At 40.0% G+C, this 14,007-nt stretch overlaps 1 protein-coding gene across 2 annotated transcripts in view; it reads left to right on the top strand.

The window, feature by feature from the left end:
• Positions 1-14,007, top strand: part of CC2D2A (coiled-coil and C2 domain containing 2A) — a 135,814-nt gene that overhangs the window by 27,090 nt on the left and 94,717 nt on the right. For both annotated transcript variants that reach the window (XM_032753791.2, XM_032135876.2), the window contains exons 5-6: positions 9,014-9,102; positions 9,407-9,508. In XM_032753791.2, the coding sequence (XP_032609682.1) occupies positions 9,014-9,102; positions 9,407-9,508 (191 nt within the window). The remainder of the gene's footprint in view (positions 1-9,013; positions 9,103-9,406; positions 9,509-14,007) is intronic.

Genomic DNA, 14,007 nt, shown 5'->3' with positions numbered 1-14,007 from the left:
GCTTGGGTCAAAAACTTGGAGTCATCCATAACCCCTGTCTTCTGTCTGCCCACATCCTATCTACCATCAAATCCTGTCTGCTCTACCTTCAGAATAGATCTAATGATTACTTCTCACTCTCTCCACTGCTACCACCCTGATCTAAGCCACTTTCACCTCTCATCTAGAATATTGCAGTAGCCTCCTAACTGATCTTCTTGCTTCCATTCTCACCCCTCATTTTCAACCCAACAGCCAGAGTGGTCCTATGAAAATAGTCATGTCACTTCTCTGTTTAAACCTTCCAATGGCTCTCACTCAACTCAGAGTTAATGCCAAATTCTTTTTTTTTTTTTTTTTTGAGCACAGGGGACTTTATTGATTGTACACGACAAAGTGGGGCTCCCTAGGCTCCTCCCTCTTCAGGGGGTCTGCATGGAAATTGTGAGGAGGGGAGATTCTCAGTGAGGTGGGGGACTAACGGCGGCAGGGACTCCTCAGCAGCTGAGGGCCTCTCTTTCTTTCGTGTTCTCACTGGGTCTGGTGGTCCAGGGGTCTTACTCCTTGGAGGCCATGTGGGCCATGAGGTCCACCACTGTGTTGCTATAGCCAAATTCATTGTCATACCAGGAAATGAGCTTGATAAAGTGGTCGCTGAGGGCAATGCCAGCCCCAGCATCAAAGGTGGAAGAGTGAGTGTCACTGTTAAAGTCGGAGAAGACAGCCTGGGTGCTCAGCGTAGCCCCGAATGCCCTTGAGGGGGCCCTCTGATGCCTGCTTCACCACCTTCTTGATGTCATCATATTTGTTAATGCCTAATTATTTAGGATGACCTATGTGGTTGCATTTCCCCTTACTTCTATGACCTAATATCCTAGTATTCCATTCCTTCCCTCAATTTTTGGGTTCCCCATTTCTGCTCTGGCCTCACATCAGGCTTAACCCTATCTCAGTGTCTTTGCATCAGATAGTATTACCTGTACCTGAAATTCTCATCCCCTAGGTGTCTACATGGTTTGATCCCCCACTTTCTTCACCTGTTCTTAAGTCACCTGGAGGCCCTTACCTAGCCACTTGATTGATTGATTGATTGATTGAGACAAGGTCTAGCTCTGTTGCTCAGGCTGGAGTGCAGTGGTGCAATCTCGGCTCACTGCAACCTCTGCCTCCTGGGCACAGCCATCCTCCCACCTCACCTAGCTAATTTTGAGACTACAGGTAGCTGGGACTACAGGTGTACACCACCATACCTAGCTAATTTTTGTACAGGCAGCATTTTACCATATTGCCCAGGCTGGTCTTAAACTCCTGAGCTCAAGCAATCTGCCTGCTTCAGCCTCCCAAAGTGCTGAGATTACAGGCTTGAGTCACTGCACCTGGCCTACTCTATTTAAAACTGCAATTCACCCCTCCCTCCTGGCCCACCTTATCCCCTGATCCTGTGTTATTTGTCTCTACACTTGTATCACCATCTGACATACTAACTACAGAACTTGTTTGTGGTCCATCTCCCCCACTGGCATACATTCTTTCTGAGGGTGGAGGCATTCATTTGTTTTGTTTACTGCCCTATCCCTAGTACCTTGAACACATAACAGATGCTCAGAGAATATTTGTTGGTTGAATGAAGAGTCAAGACAAGATTCTGTAATCCAGCATTTCCAAAACTGGAGTTCGTAGAATACTAGTATCCTCTTAGAAATGAACTGCCCCCAAAAAAGAATTCAAGTTGAGAAACTTTTCATATCATTTCTACTCTTGGAAATTCATGAAGCTTGTTCTGAGACTACACACACTTAACCTAGCATTTCTCATGCAGTTCTTGGCCCTCCTGAATACCTGTTAATATTTTTTTCCACTCTGTAGAAGACAATGGGGAAGACTCAATCCTAAGTAGAATCTCCACGTCAAAATATATCTGTGATATTCTTGACAACTCTCAGAGTCTCTGAAAGTCCTGTTTGGAGCCTCGTGCCCTGTGCACCACCACAACAGCATGAGAGCACCGAGTCTTGTCCAGGCTGATGATCCCCAAGCCTGCGCCATCTGCTGAAGTATAAAGAAGAGGAAGGGGCACTGGGCAGGGCCAGGATCCCAAGACCCCACATGAGAAAGAGACGCATGTGCCAGAGCCAGGGTTCCTGAGTTTTCAGCTAACATAAAATGAAAATGCTGGTGGGACTCGGAAAGAGTGAGCCTGGGAGAACTAGAAAAAAAGATAGTGACCAGAGAAGTTCCTCCAGAGCACCTCAGCAAATGTGAACTATCAGCAGTGCTGGGGCTCATACAGGGACAGCCAGTTTGTTCTCAGCCCATTCTGACTTTCTTTTTATGTAGTGATACTTTCACAAGTGATACTAGTCTATTTCATAAAAATTAGAAAATCAGGAGAAGAAATCAATGACCTACTTTCTTAAACTCTAGTTACAGCCACCAATAAGCTTTTGGGCCCTTTTCTTGCCCTGGGTAAAAACCTGCCTGACAATAAGGTTGTGTCCTATGTACCCATAGCATTAATTGTGGCTTAAAGGCTATCCTAGGGTCTTGCATCAGATTGTCCACTAATTACATTTTTTTAATCCTCAAAATTTGAAAGTTTTTAATTAGTATTAATCAACTACATGCTTTGATTGACAACAATTGTAATATGTAACAGGGTGAAGCATATGTAAATTTAAAAACAAAGAATGGTGACTTCACAAATTATCTATTTTTTAATTGTCTTTCCAACTTTTATTTTAGATTCAAGGGGTATATGTGCAGGTTGGTTACATGGGTAAACTGCATATTGCGGGGGTTTGGTATACAGTTCATTTTGTCACCCAGGTAATCAGCATAATACCCAATAGGTAGTTTTTCAACCCTCACCTGCCTCCCACCCTCCACCCTCAAATACCCAATGTCTGTTGTTTCTTTTTCTTTTTTTTGGAAGACAGAGTCTTGCTCTGTTGCCCAGGCTGGGGCGCAGTAGCACAATCTTGGTTCACTGCAGCCTCCGCCTCCTGGGTTCAAGTGATTCTCCTGCCTCAGCCTCCCATGTAGAGGGGATTACTGGCACATGCCACTACACTCAGCTCATTTTTGGTATTTTAGTAGAGACGGGGTTTCACCATGTTGCCCAGGCTGGTCTTGAACTTCTGAGCTCAGACAATCCTCTCACCTCGGCCTCTCAAAGTGCTAGGATTACAGGCATGAGCCACCACGCCCAGCCTCTATTGTTTCCCTCTTTTTGTCCATATGTAGCTCAATGTTTAGCTCCCACTTATAAGTGAGAACATGCAGTATTTGGTTTTCTGTTCCTTCATTAATTCGCTTAGAGGATAATAGCCTCCAGCTCCATCTATGTTGCTGCAAAGGACATGAATTCATTCTTTTTTATGGCTATGTAGTATCCCATGGTGTATATGTACTACATTTTCCTTATCCAGTACACCACTGATGGGCACCTAGGTAAATTCCATGTATTTGCTATTGTGAATAGTGCTGTGATGAGCATGTGAGTACATGTGTCTTTATGGTAGAATGATTTATGTTCCTTTGTGTGTATACCCAGTAATGGGATTACTAGGCCAAATGATAGTTCTATTTTAAGTTCTTTGGGAAATCGCCAGACTGCTTTCCACAGTGGCGGAACTAATTTACGTTCCCACCCACAGTGTATAACAGTTCCCTTTTCTTCTCAACTTTGCCAGCATCTGTTATTTTTTGAGATTTTAATATAGTAATGGCCATTTTGACTGGCGTAAGATGGAATCTCATTGTGATTTTTATTTGCATTTCCCTAATAATTAGTGATATTGAGCATTTTTCAAATGTTTGTTGGCCACAAGTACATCTTCTTTTGAAAATTATCTGTTCAAGTTCTTTGCCTGTTTTTCAATGGGGTTGTTTGTGGTTTGCTTATTGAATTAAGTTTCTTATAGGTTCTGAATATTAGACTTTTGTCAGTTGCATAGTTTGCAAATATTTTCTCCCATTCTGTAGGTTGTCTGTTTGCTCTGCTGATAGTTTCTTTTGCTGTGCAGAAGCTCTCTAGTTTAATTAGGTCCCACTGGTCAATTTTTGTTTTTGGTGCAATTGCTTTTGGAGACTTCATAATGAAGTCTTTGCCAGGGCCAGTGTCCAGAATGGTATTTCCTAGGTTTACTTTTAGGGTTTCTAAAGTTTTAGGTTTTACATTTAAGTCTTTAATCCATCTTGAGTTGATTTTTGTATATGGTGAAAGGAAAGAGTCTTCTGCATATGGCTAGCCAGTTATCTTAGCACCTTTTATTGAATAGGGAGTCCTTTCCCCCATTGCTGTTATTGTAAGCTTTGTTAAAGATCAGATGGTTGTAGATGTGTGGCTTTATTTCTAGGAAGAGACAAGGTCAAACTATCTCTCTTCACAAGTAATATGATTCTATACCTAGAAAACCCCATAGTCTCTGCCCAAAGGCTCCTAGATCTGATAAACAACTTCAGCAAAGTTTCAGAATACAAAATCAATGTACAAAAATTAGTAGCATTTCTACACCCCAATAATGTCCAAGCTGAAAGCCAAATCAAGAACACAATCCCATTCACAATAGCCAGACAAAGAATAAAATGCCTAGAAATACAGCTAACCAGGAAGGTAAAAGATCTCTACTAGGAGAATCACAAAACAGTGCTGAAAGAAATCAGAAATAACACAAACAAATGAAAAAACATCCCATGCTCATGGATAAGAGGAACCAGTATTGTTAGGTTGGACATACTGCTCAAAGCAATTTAAGATTCAGTGCTATTCCTATCAAACTACTGATGACATTTTGCACAGAATTAGAAAAAACTATTATAAAATTCATTTGGAAGCAAAAATGAGCCCATATAGCCAACATGATCCTAAGCAAAAAGAAGAAAGCTGGAGGCATCAGACTACCTGACTTCAAACTATACTGCAAGGATACAGTAACTAAAACAGCATGGTACAGGTACAAAAACAGGCATACAGACCAATGGAACAGGTTAGAGAGCCCAGAAATACATTTTTCCTCTTAGTCCTGTTATTCTCCCATTTTTGCTACTGAAGTCAAGCTGGTTTTTGCCCCATCCTCTTCCTACCCCCTTATCTCTATGTTTTATAGTCTATCCTGGAATTTTAAATTAGGGAAAGATAATTTTGTGGTGAGGTTTGAGCACTGGGAATGGAGAGGCAGAAGTAAAAGGTAGTTCAGGCCTGTGTCCTTGTAACTCTTTTGTCCACCTCCCCTGCAATAATTATGGAAATACTAGGTTCTCCTTGCATATTTTTAAGTTGACATAAATTTTTATCACACTTTTAAATATTTGCCAAAGATTTAGAGGAATTACCAAAATGTTTTCCAAAGTAGGTACAGCAATTTATATTCCTACCAGCACAGAAGTTTTAATTTATCCACATCCTTGTCAATACTTGTTATTATCTCTCTTGTTTATTATAGTCATCCTATAGGGGTGAAGTGGTACCTAATTGTGGTTTTGGTTTCCATTTTCCTAATGACTAATGATGTTAAACATCTTTTCATGTGCTAGTTAGCCAATTGTACTTCTTTCTCAGAGAATGCCTATTCATGTGTTCTGCACATTTTAAAAGCAGGATCTTTGTGGTATATGGCTTATATGTCAATAAAACTGTTATTAATGAAAAACATAGGTAAGGCATCAGGATTCTGGATCACATCAATTTGTGGACATGATAGGAACAGAAAATTATTTGAAATGAAATACCTGTTTGTTAGGAAAACACGGTTGTGTTTTCTGAGGGGTCAGGTATAACAGAAGTCCTTAGGAGAAAAATGGAGAGTGTCCACTACTTTATTAAGCCTGAAAAGAGAAAGAACTGGGGAACAGTGAGTATCGGTGATAGGAAAGAGGAGAGAGAGTGCAGAGAAGATCTGAAAGCCATTTCAAACACAAGGCTCATGTAGCCTTGGGGTTAATGGGTTTGCTAGGGAGCAAGAGCAACATTGCTGAACATCTAGTCTCTTGCTGTGTCTGATGAAAAACATCACTTTGCCAAATAAATCCACATTTCATGCTACATTGACATTATGTATATATTTTTAATGGAATGTCCTAAAATTCTGTCGTTATCCATAAGTTCTTGCATGCCCTCAAATCAAATCTTAAAAAAATTATTTTCATCACACTTTGCATTTGATGCTACAGAAAATTTATTCATGTCAAATTTTCTTAGCTGTGTCAAAGGGCCATTTTCTGAATATGCCTCTTTTTGTAAATGTGAAATTAAGCGCTTCCTCAAGCCTGGCAGATCAGTTCTCACCCGCAGGGCCTGAAAGGGAGAGCCAGTTCGAGATCATGTAGCTGATTAGTAATGGAGTGGAGCAACTGACAATAAATTAGAAGAAAAATGTTTAATGAGGGTTGTCTTAGTATTTCCAGCTGTTTAAAGAAACACTGTTTGCCATATTCTACCAAGACAAAAATGAAAGTACTTAACCCCATTAGCTATGATGTCAAAGGGAGGGAACTGGTACCTTTGGCTTCCATGGATGTCATGTTAGTAATATTATCTTTTTTAAAAAGTCTTCATCATTATCTGGTTTCAAACAAATGAAGATTACATTTATCTTGTTTGAAATACCTTTTTGAGTATAATATCCCTCACACCATCATGGTTCCTTTCTATGTTTTTCCTTCACTGATCTAATACTACAAAAACCAAGTTCAAAAGTCCTCCAATATGTTTCTTGCTCTCAGCTGGTCACAGTCTGGCTGGGGAGATGACATGCCATCAGCTAGTTGTACAAACCTGATTTGGAAATCTTTAAATCCTCTACATGTCTTTTACTAGCACAGGCTTTAAAAACAAAATCAGTAAAAAGATCAGTGGTTGCCAGAAAGTAGAGGGGAGGGAGGGCTAAATGGGTGGAGCACAGAAGATTTGAAGGGCAGTGAGACTACTCTGTATCATTCATCATGCTGGATGTGTATCATTATAAGCTTTATCCAAATCTATAGAATATACAGCACCAAAAGTAAATCCCCAAGCAAACTATGGGTTTTAGGTGATTGATGCGTCAATGGAGGTTCATCGATTGTAATGAATGTGCCACTCTGGTGGGGGGTGCAATGATCGGGGAAACTAAGCATGTTGGGGCTGGAATATATGGGAAGTCTCTGCAACTTCCCCTCAACTTTTTTGTGGGACCTAAAACTGCTCTAAAAAATTAAAGTCTATTAAAAGTGATAAATGTCATAATTTCAAAAAAGAATCTGACAAGAGCTACTTTTTATGGTTTCAAAAATTGTCAATGTTTTTAAAAGTAATAATAAACCTACTTCAGTTTCTTTATTCAGAAGAGATAGTGTTTAATAAAATATCTTCTCTCTCTTCTAAAGAATAATTCATAAAATTGTTCTAGTAAACCATGTACAAATAATAACTGTTTTATGAAAACTAAAAAACCCTGAATTTTTAAAGGGGGGTAAATAAGATTATTTTTCATGTTCATAAACACTTACTAGTTTTGAAAAAGGCTTCTGATTGGTGGTGGAGGGGGTTGGTGATAGGGACAGAGGCACAGTTAATGGTCAGACAGAGGAAAGCATTGGCAAGAAGGGGGGGTTCAGTCTAGAAGCCCCTGTTTACTCACCCAGGCATTCCACACATGCTAAGTGATACTTAACAGTGTGCCTTCCCTGCGTGGCTGGGGACCTTAGAACCTGAGGAGGAAACGGGTACTAATCAAATAGCCTAACAAATGCAGTCATGTGTTATTTAATGACAGGGATACATTCTGAGAAACGCATAACTGAGTAATTGTGTCATTATGGGACCATGATAAAGTGTACTTACACAAACCTAGATAGTGTGTGTGTGTGTATATATATTTTTTTTAAATATGGAAAACCAAATGTCCCAGCGTCATTACTGAATATCAGTTATTTCTCCTACTTGATCTGCAAAGCCAATATCAGGTGCCATAGATCAGATCTCTACATATGCTCCATTATAATCCTATTGGACCACCTTTGTATATGGGGTCTGCCATTGACCAAAACATCTTTGTGCAGTACATAACTGTATATAAATTCAAAATGTGACAGATGAAGGAAGTCTCAGGACTCTGCGGATATGCCACAGGAACATAATCTACCATAGTTATATTATCTGTAAAATGAAAAATGACTTGATTTTAAGTGAGTTTTAAAAGAATGCCAAAGGCCATTTTATTAAGCTAATGGAGATTCTCTTAAAGAACTTTGAACTTCAACACATGCATGCCAGACTCTAATCATTACCATAAATATTTCATGCCTCCATACACACATTAAGTGATAGTTGGCATGATATAAGTAGTATTTTATAGCTTTCTATCACACATATGGAAGAAGGCACAACCCAAGAAACGGAGTGGCTGTGCTGCAGAAATGGGCTTTGAGGCCGGTGATTGTTGTCTTTGCTTGCATAAAGCAGGCTCAGGAGGAACCTGCAGACCTGTTATCTTTGCCTTCTCTCTGCCACTTTTCCTTCTACCACTTTTACTTTCACCTGCTGCCTTCCTCCCACGACAGTGTCATTGTCTACAAGTGTGAGGATCCTTCTCTCTGATCAAAGATATCAGTGCAATTGAAAGTTAAACCCAGAAACCCCAAACTCATTAGCCACCCATTCACCCGACAAGCCTGTTTCTCAAATCAGCAAATTTGAGAGCCTTTTCCCAGGGGCAATTGAATTGGTAAGTATTCCTGTGCCTTGAACAGTCAAGTGTCATTCATTTCATTCTTAGTTAAGTCAAGATGACAGTGTCAGGCAGGACTGAGGTTTTGGCTTTCAGTTTCAGAAAAGCCAAGACATGTACTTACTACATCAAAAGGATGGTTGTTAGCGTGATCTCATGTTTGCTTATGTGAAGTTCTAAATGTGCAAAATAAAATTATGTTCTCTTATTTCTTTTTTAATTTAACCTTCCCTTTTGGGGGGAGGGAATTGTTTTAAAGTAATTTTCCTTTTTCTTTTCTTTTCTTTTTCTTTTTTTTTTTATTTTGTTTTGTTTTTGTTTTTTAGGCTTACCTCCAATTCCTTCAACTTCCAGAACAGGCTTTGCAGAATTTTCCATGAGGGGACGCATGAGGGAGAAATTGCAAGCTGCGAGGGTGAGAGAAACCACATGAATATTCTGTTCAGTGCTGATTGCAATCTTCCAGGGCTTGTCTAGCTTACTTTTTATGCCCCAAACTGCATGGATTTGAATACCATTCAATTTGTCTTTCAAGTTTTAAATGTTAATGTCTTATTTTGCATTGGCGCAGATGAAAATTATGCTTCAGAATTTAATGTCACTTTTCTAAACCATTTTCCTTGCTCTTCGCCTTAAAGAAGGATAGCATGTATTTTTTATTGATTATTTCTCGGCATTCCTGACATCATGTAGCAGTAAATTTCTGTTTGACTTTTTAGTCCAAAGCAGAAAGTGCACTGCTGCAGGAAATCCCCACTCCTCGGCCCAGACGCTTACGAAGTCCCAGTAAGAAAGAATTGGAGACTGAATTTGGCACAGAGGTGAGAAATACCCTCTCTACTTTGTGATCAAAACCAGTAAAGCAGAATATAAAGTTTCCAGCAAAAGTTTTTAGAGCAGAGCTATGCACAGAGGAGGTATTAAATACTTATTAATAATTATAATACACTTTGGGAGACTGAGGTGGGAGGATCGCTTGAGTCCAAGAGTTCAACACCAGCCTGGGCAACAGAGCAAGACACCACCCCTACTAAAAATAAAAATAAAAAATTTAGCTGGGCATGCTGGCTTATGCCTGTAGTCCCAGCTACTCGGGAGGCTGAGGTGGGAGGATCACTTAGGCCCAGGAGTTCAAGGCTGCAGTGAGCTATGATTGTGCTACTGCAGTCCTGCCTGGTCAACAGTGAGATCCTATTTCAAAAATATTAATAATTACAATAGCTACTATTTATCAGGTACTACTCTGTGCCAGGCATTTTACCACCTTTGTCCCATGTTATCACATTTCATTATCCCTACAGGGCAGGTACTATTATTTTCATTCACATTTAACAAATGAGGAAACTGAGGGTCAGAGTAGATGGGAAACCACCCTGGGTCACAGAGCATACATGTGGAAGAGTTGGGATTTGATCCCAGCTCTATATCATTTCCAGTCTGTCTCATTGGGTCAGCATTGCTGGATCCATGTATCTTCCTGGAAAGCAGGGAGAGAGATAAAAGTGCAGCAGAAAAACAGAATCGGATGCTAAGGGTCCTTGAATGTCACATTCAGGAGCCTCGGTAGTTTTCTACAAGCCATGGAAAGCTATTGACAACAGGAAGGGGAAGCAGTCTGAATGCACTAGAGTGAATTTCATTTGCATATGAGGTGCTGGTGAGGAATCTCAATATGTGTTCCTCCAGAGACACACAGGAAGGGCCCAGACCTGGAAAAATAGATTTAGGAAGTGTTTCCACGGTGGTGAGTGTTTGAAGTTTTGAGAGTGCCTTTGGAGAAAACCTTAGAGTTAATGCTGTTAAGGAGGAGAGGGAGCCAGGAAAAGAAAAACAGAGATTTCAATGAGGGGTAAGTGCTAAGACGGCAGAAAAAGGAACAGAAAGAAAAACAGCAAATGGCTCAGGAGGTGTTTGCAACTACAATCCAATTGGTTTTTTGTTGTTTTTATTGGTTTGGGTTGTTTTTAACCATTAAGACAAAGAAGCCCAGGCTCTAGGGATATTTCTGATTTTTTAAATGATGCCTTTTCTTTTTCTATGATGAGGTGTTATAAAATGTTACCTATATTCACCCCAAAGAAGTCACAAGTTGCATAATTATAAGGAATGTTGCAGCCTTGCTTATGTTTTGTGGTCTTCAGTAGGAACACTGGTCGGTCCAATGAAATGGCTTTATGACTATTTGTCATGTGCCCTCATGATCCATTCTACTGAAAAAGCATTTCTTTCCTTTAATTCCCATTTATTTTCTTACTACAAAAGCCGTAATTTAAAAATATTGGAAAATAAAGAAAAATATCTATAATCCCATCAGCTTGCCACAAGAACTTTGGTTATTTTGGTGGGCATGTGAGGCTAAGCATCTGGTCATGTTGGCTAAGTGATAAGAGGTTCTGGTCTTTCATATCTGGCTTTTTCTATACCTTCTGACTGAAAATCATTTCACAACATCATTTCAAAAAATAGATATCATTATTCATGTAGCTCTCACTGTCCATGGGCCACAAATACTGATATCTCCAATAAAGCTGGAAGTTGTAGAAGTAAAAATATACTCCCAGGGCTACTAGGGTGTTTATTTTTCCTTGTGATCAGGACTTGGCTTGTATGTTCATAATATTCCATATTCCCTAAGGACCATTCTTACAATATTGAGGCAAACATCAACTGCTTTGTCTTTAGACCAAGTCACATACTCATAATAGGACATCTCACAACCACATTTCTTCATGTATATACCTCAAATCCAGAAGGAATATCTAAAAAATGGTTCAACATCCTGTTCATCAAAAAATATAGTACACAAAGAGCACAGATGCTGAACTTCAGCTGACCAGGGCTAAAGGCTGCCAACCTCACTCACTAGTGATGTGACCTTTGAGTTTAGCTACTCTCCAGACCCCACTTCCCGCCTCTATAAAATAGGAGTAATTCCAGAGCCTAGTTCTTGGTATTGTTTTGAGGATTAAATGAGTGAATACATGTTACAGTGTTTCACATAGTACCGGGCACATGGTCAGCCCTCTGTATTTAGGTATTAATGATTGTTAGATGCTGTATACTCAGAGAGAAAAGGAGAAACCAGTTAGGAATATTTTGGTCAGTAATCCAAATTTACCAACGCAAACCACTGCTTAATCTCTTTTGTATTTCCTTTCACTTTATGCTCAGCAGATTTGTGATAGGTGAACAAATGCAAATCTCTAAGAACACATAAACATCAAAGTAGAAGTAACACAGAACCTTGAAAACTTAGCCTCCACTAGATATGACCAAAATTTCTCTACATGTGGCCCTGGTTCCCTGTCTCAGGTTACCCAAGATCTGATCCTTGAATCTAATTTACCTGTTACCCAGCCAGCACTTATGAGAAACTCCTTCCTGCCAGGTGTCCGATAGGCTCAGAACACCCAGTGATGACAGTGACAGCTCACCCTTGAGGAGCTCAGTGGAGTTGACAGCCAGTGGGGATATAGGGGGATTCAGCTCTGTGGTGGGTGCTGTTAGCAGCCCACCAAAATGGCACCTTGTCCCAGCCTCAAAATCATGTTATATAAAAATTAGTCCATGGCTTTCTTTGATCTGACGCCCAAAGCACAAGTAACAAAAGAATAAATAGCTACATTGGACTTCATCAAAATTAAAAACCTGTACTTCAAAGGAAACCATTGAACAAGGTAAGAAGAACACATGAAATGGAGAAGTTATTTGCAAATCATGCAACTTGATTAGTATCAGGACCAGTATCAAGCATATATAAAAATTTGAGGGGTCTACAAGACAATCAGATTAGGGTGTCTTTTAAGAAATCGGTTTAGATTACGCTTTAGTAGACAGATCAGGGCTAGAGCTAATACATTTTGTAATTATGCTATAACAAAAGCAGTGGGACTTGAATTGGTCTAGCTCAAGTTAGAAGAAGGCCTAGAGCCTTCTTGGAGGATACAACAAATTTAAGGGTGAGAAAGAATTTCTAGATGGATATGTGCACATATGATGATAGGCACTCAATATTTTATTGCTGGATTGAAATTGAATGTAATTATTACTTTAAGATTATACAAATGTATTATAGTTCTTTAAAATTTACTTCAGCATGCTCAATCGTTTTAAGTATAATTAATGGCCTTAAATGTATTAATATAATTGACTTTGAAACCTTTTAAGATTTTGACAAAAATTACATTATATACTTTTTTATCAAGTCCATAAATACTGTAATAAAACCATCAATACTGCAATAAATCACATCAATGAAATTATATTATCTGAGCATATTTTCTATACCAACCCAATGGAAGGAAACAAAAATAATAATTTCCACATATTTTGCCCCATGGAATTTAACCTAATTATTTTCTAGATTACTAATGTTAAGCTTTCTGCCTGGTCTTGTATTTTATTATCATCATCTTCACAGATCTCTAAAGCCCAAGGCTTGCCTATACACAGCCAAGTTTCTCTCTCATGGGTTGACTTCTCGGTTTGTTTTGTGTGTTTTCAAACACATCAGTCTCTCTCCTTTGCTACAGGAAGTGCAGCAGACAGGAATAGAATGGCATCATCAACAATGCATGAGAAAGTCTTAGCCCTATTTTACAAGGGGACCTGACTTGGCAGAATCTTTTTTTTTTTTTTTTTGAGACAGGGTCTCGCTCTGTCACCCAGGCTGGAGTGCAGTGGCACAATCTCGGCTCACTGCAAGCTCCGCCTCCCGGGTTCACGCCATTCTCCTGCCTCAGCCTCTCCGAGTAGCTGGGACTACAGGCGCCTGCCACCACGCCCGGCTAATTTTTTGTATTTTTAGTAGAGACGGGGTTTCACCGTGGTCTCGATCTCCTGACCTCGTGATCCGCCCGCCTCGGCCTCCCAAAGTGCTGGGATTACAAGCGTGAGCCACCGCGCCTGGCCGGCAGAATCTTAAAAAGCCTTCCTGATCAAGCACAGGAATCTGATCTTTATTCCACTGCAGTTTTTAAAAATCCTAGGCCGGGTGCGGTGACTCACATCTGTAATCCCAGCACTTTGGGAGGCTGAGGCGGGCAGATCACGAGGTCAGGAGTTCGAGACCAGTCTGGCCAACATAGTGAAACCCCGTCTCTACTAAAAATACAAAAAAAAATTAGCCGGGTTTGGTGGCGGGTGCCTGTAATCCCAGCTACTCGGGAGGCTGAGGCAGGAGAATCTCATGAACCCGGGAGGCGGAGTTTGTAGTGAGCCGAGATCACGCCACTGCACTCCAGTCTGGGTGACAGAACGAGACTCCATCTCAAAAAAAAAAAGAAAAAAAAATCCTTACACTGGGTAATACTCATCTGCT

This window comes from Hylobates moloch, unplaced genomic scaffold, assembly GCF_009828535.3.
Source record: "Hylobates moloch isolate HMO894 unplaced genomic scaffold, HMol_V3 SCAFFOLD_17, whole genome shotgun sequence".
Taxonomy (NCBI): domain Eukaryota; kingdom Metazoa; phylum Chordata; class Mammalia; order Primates; family Hylobatidae; genus Hylobates; species Hylobates moloch.
The sequence above is the reverse complement of the archived record's forward strand: the minus strand, read 5'-3'. Positions and strand labels throughout refer to the sequence as shown.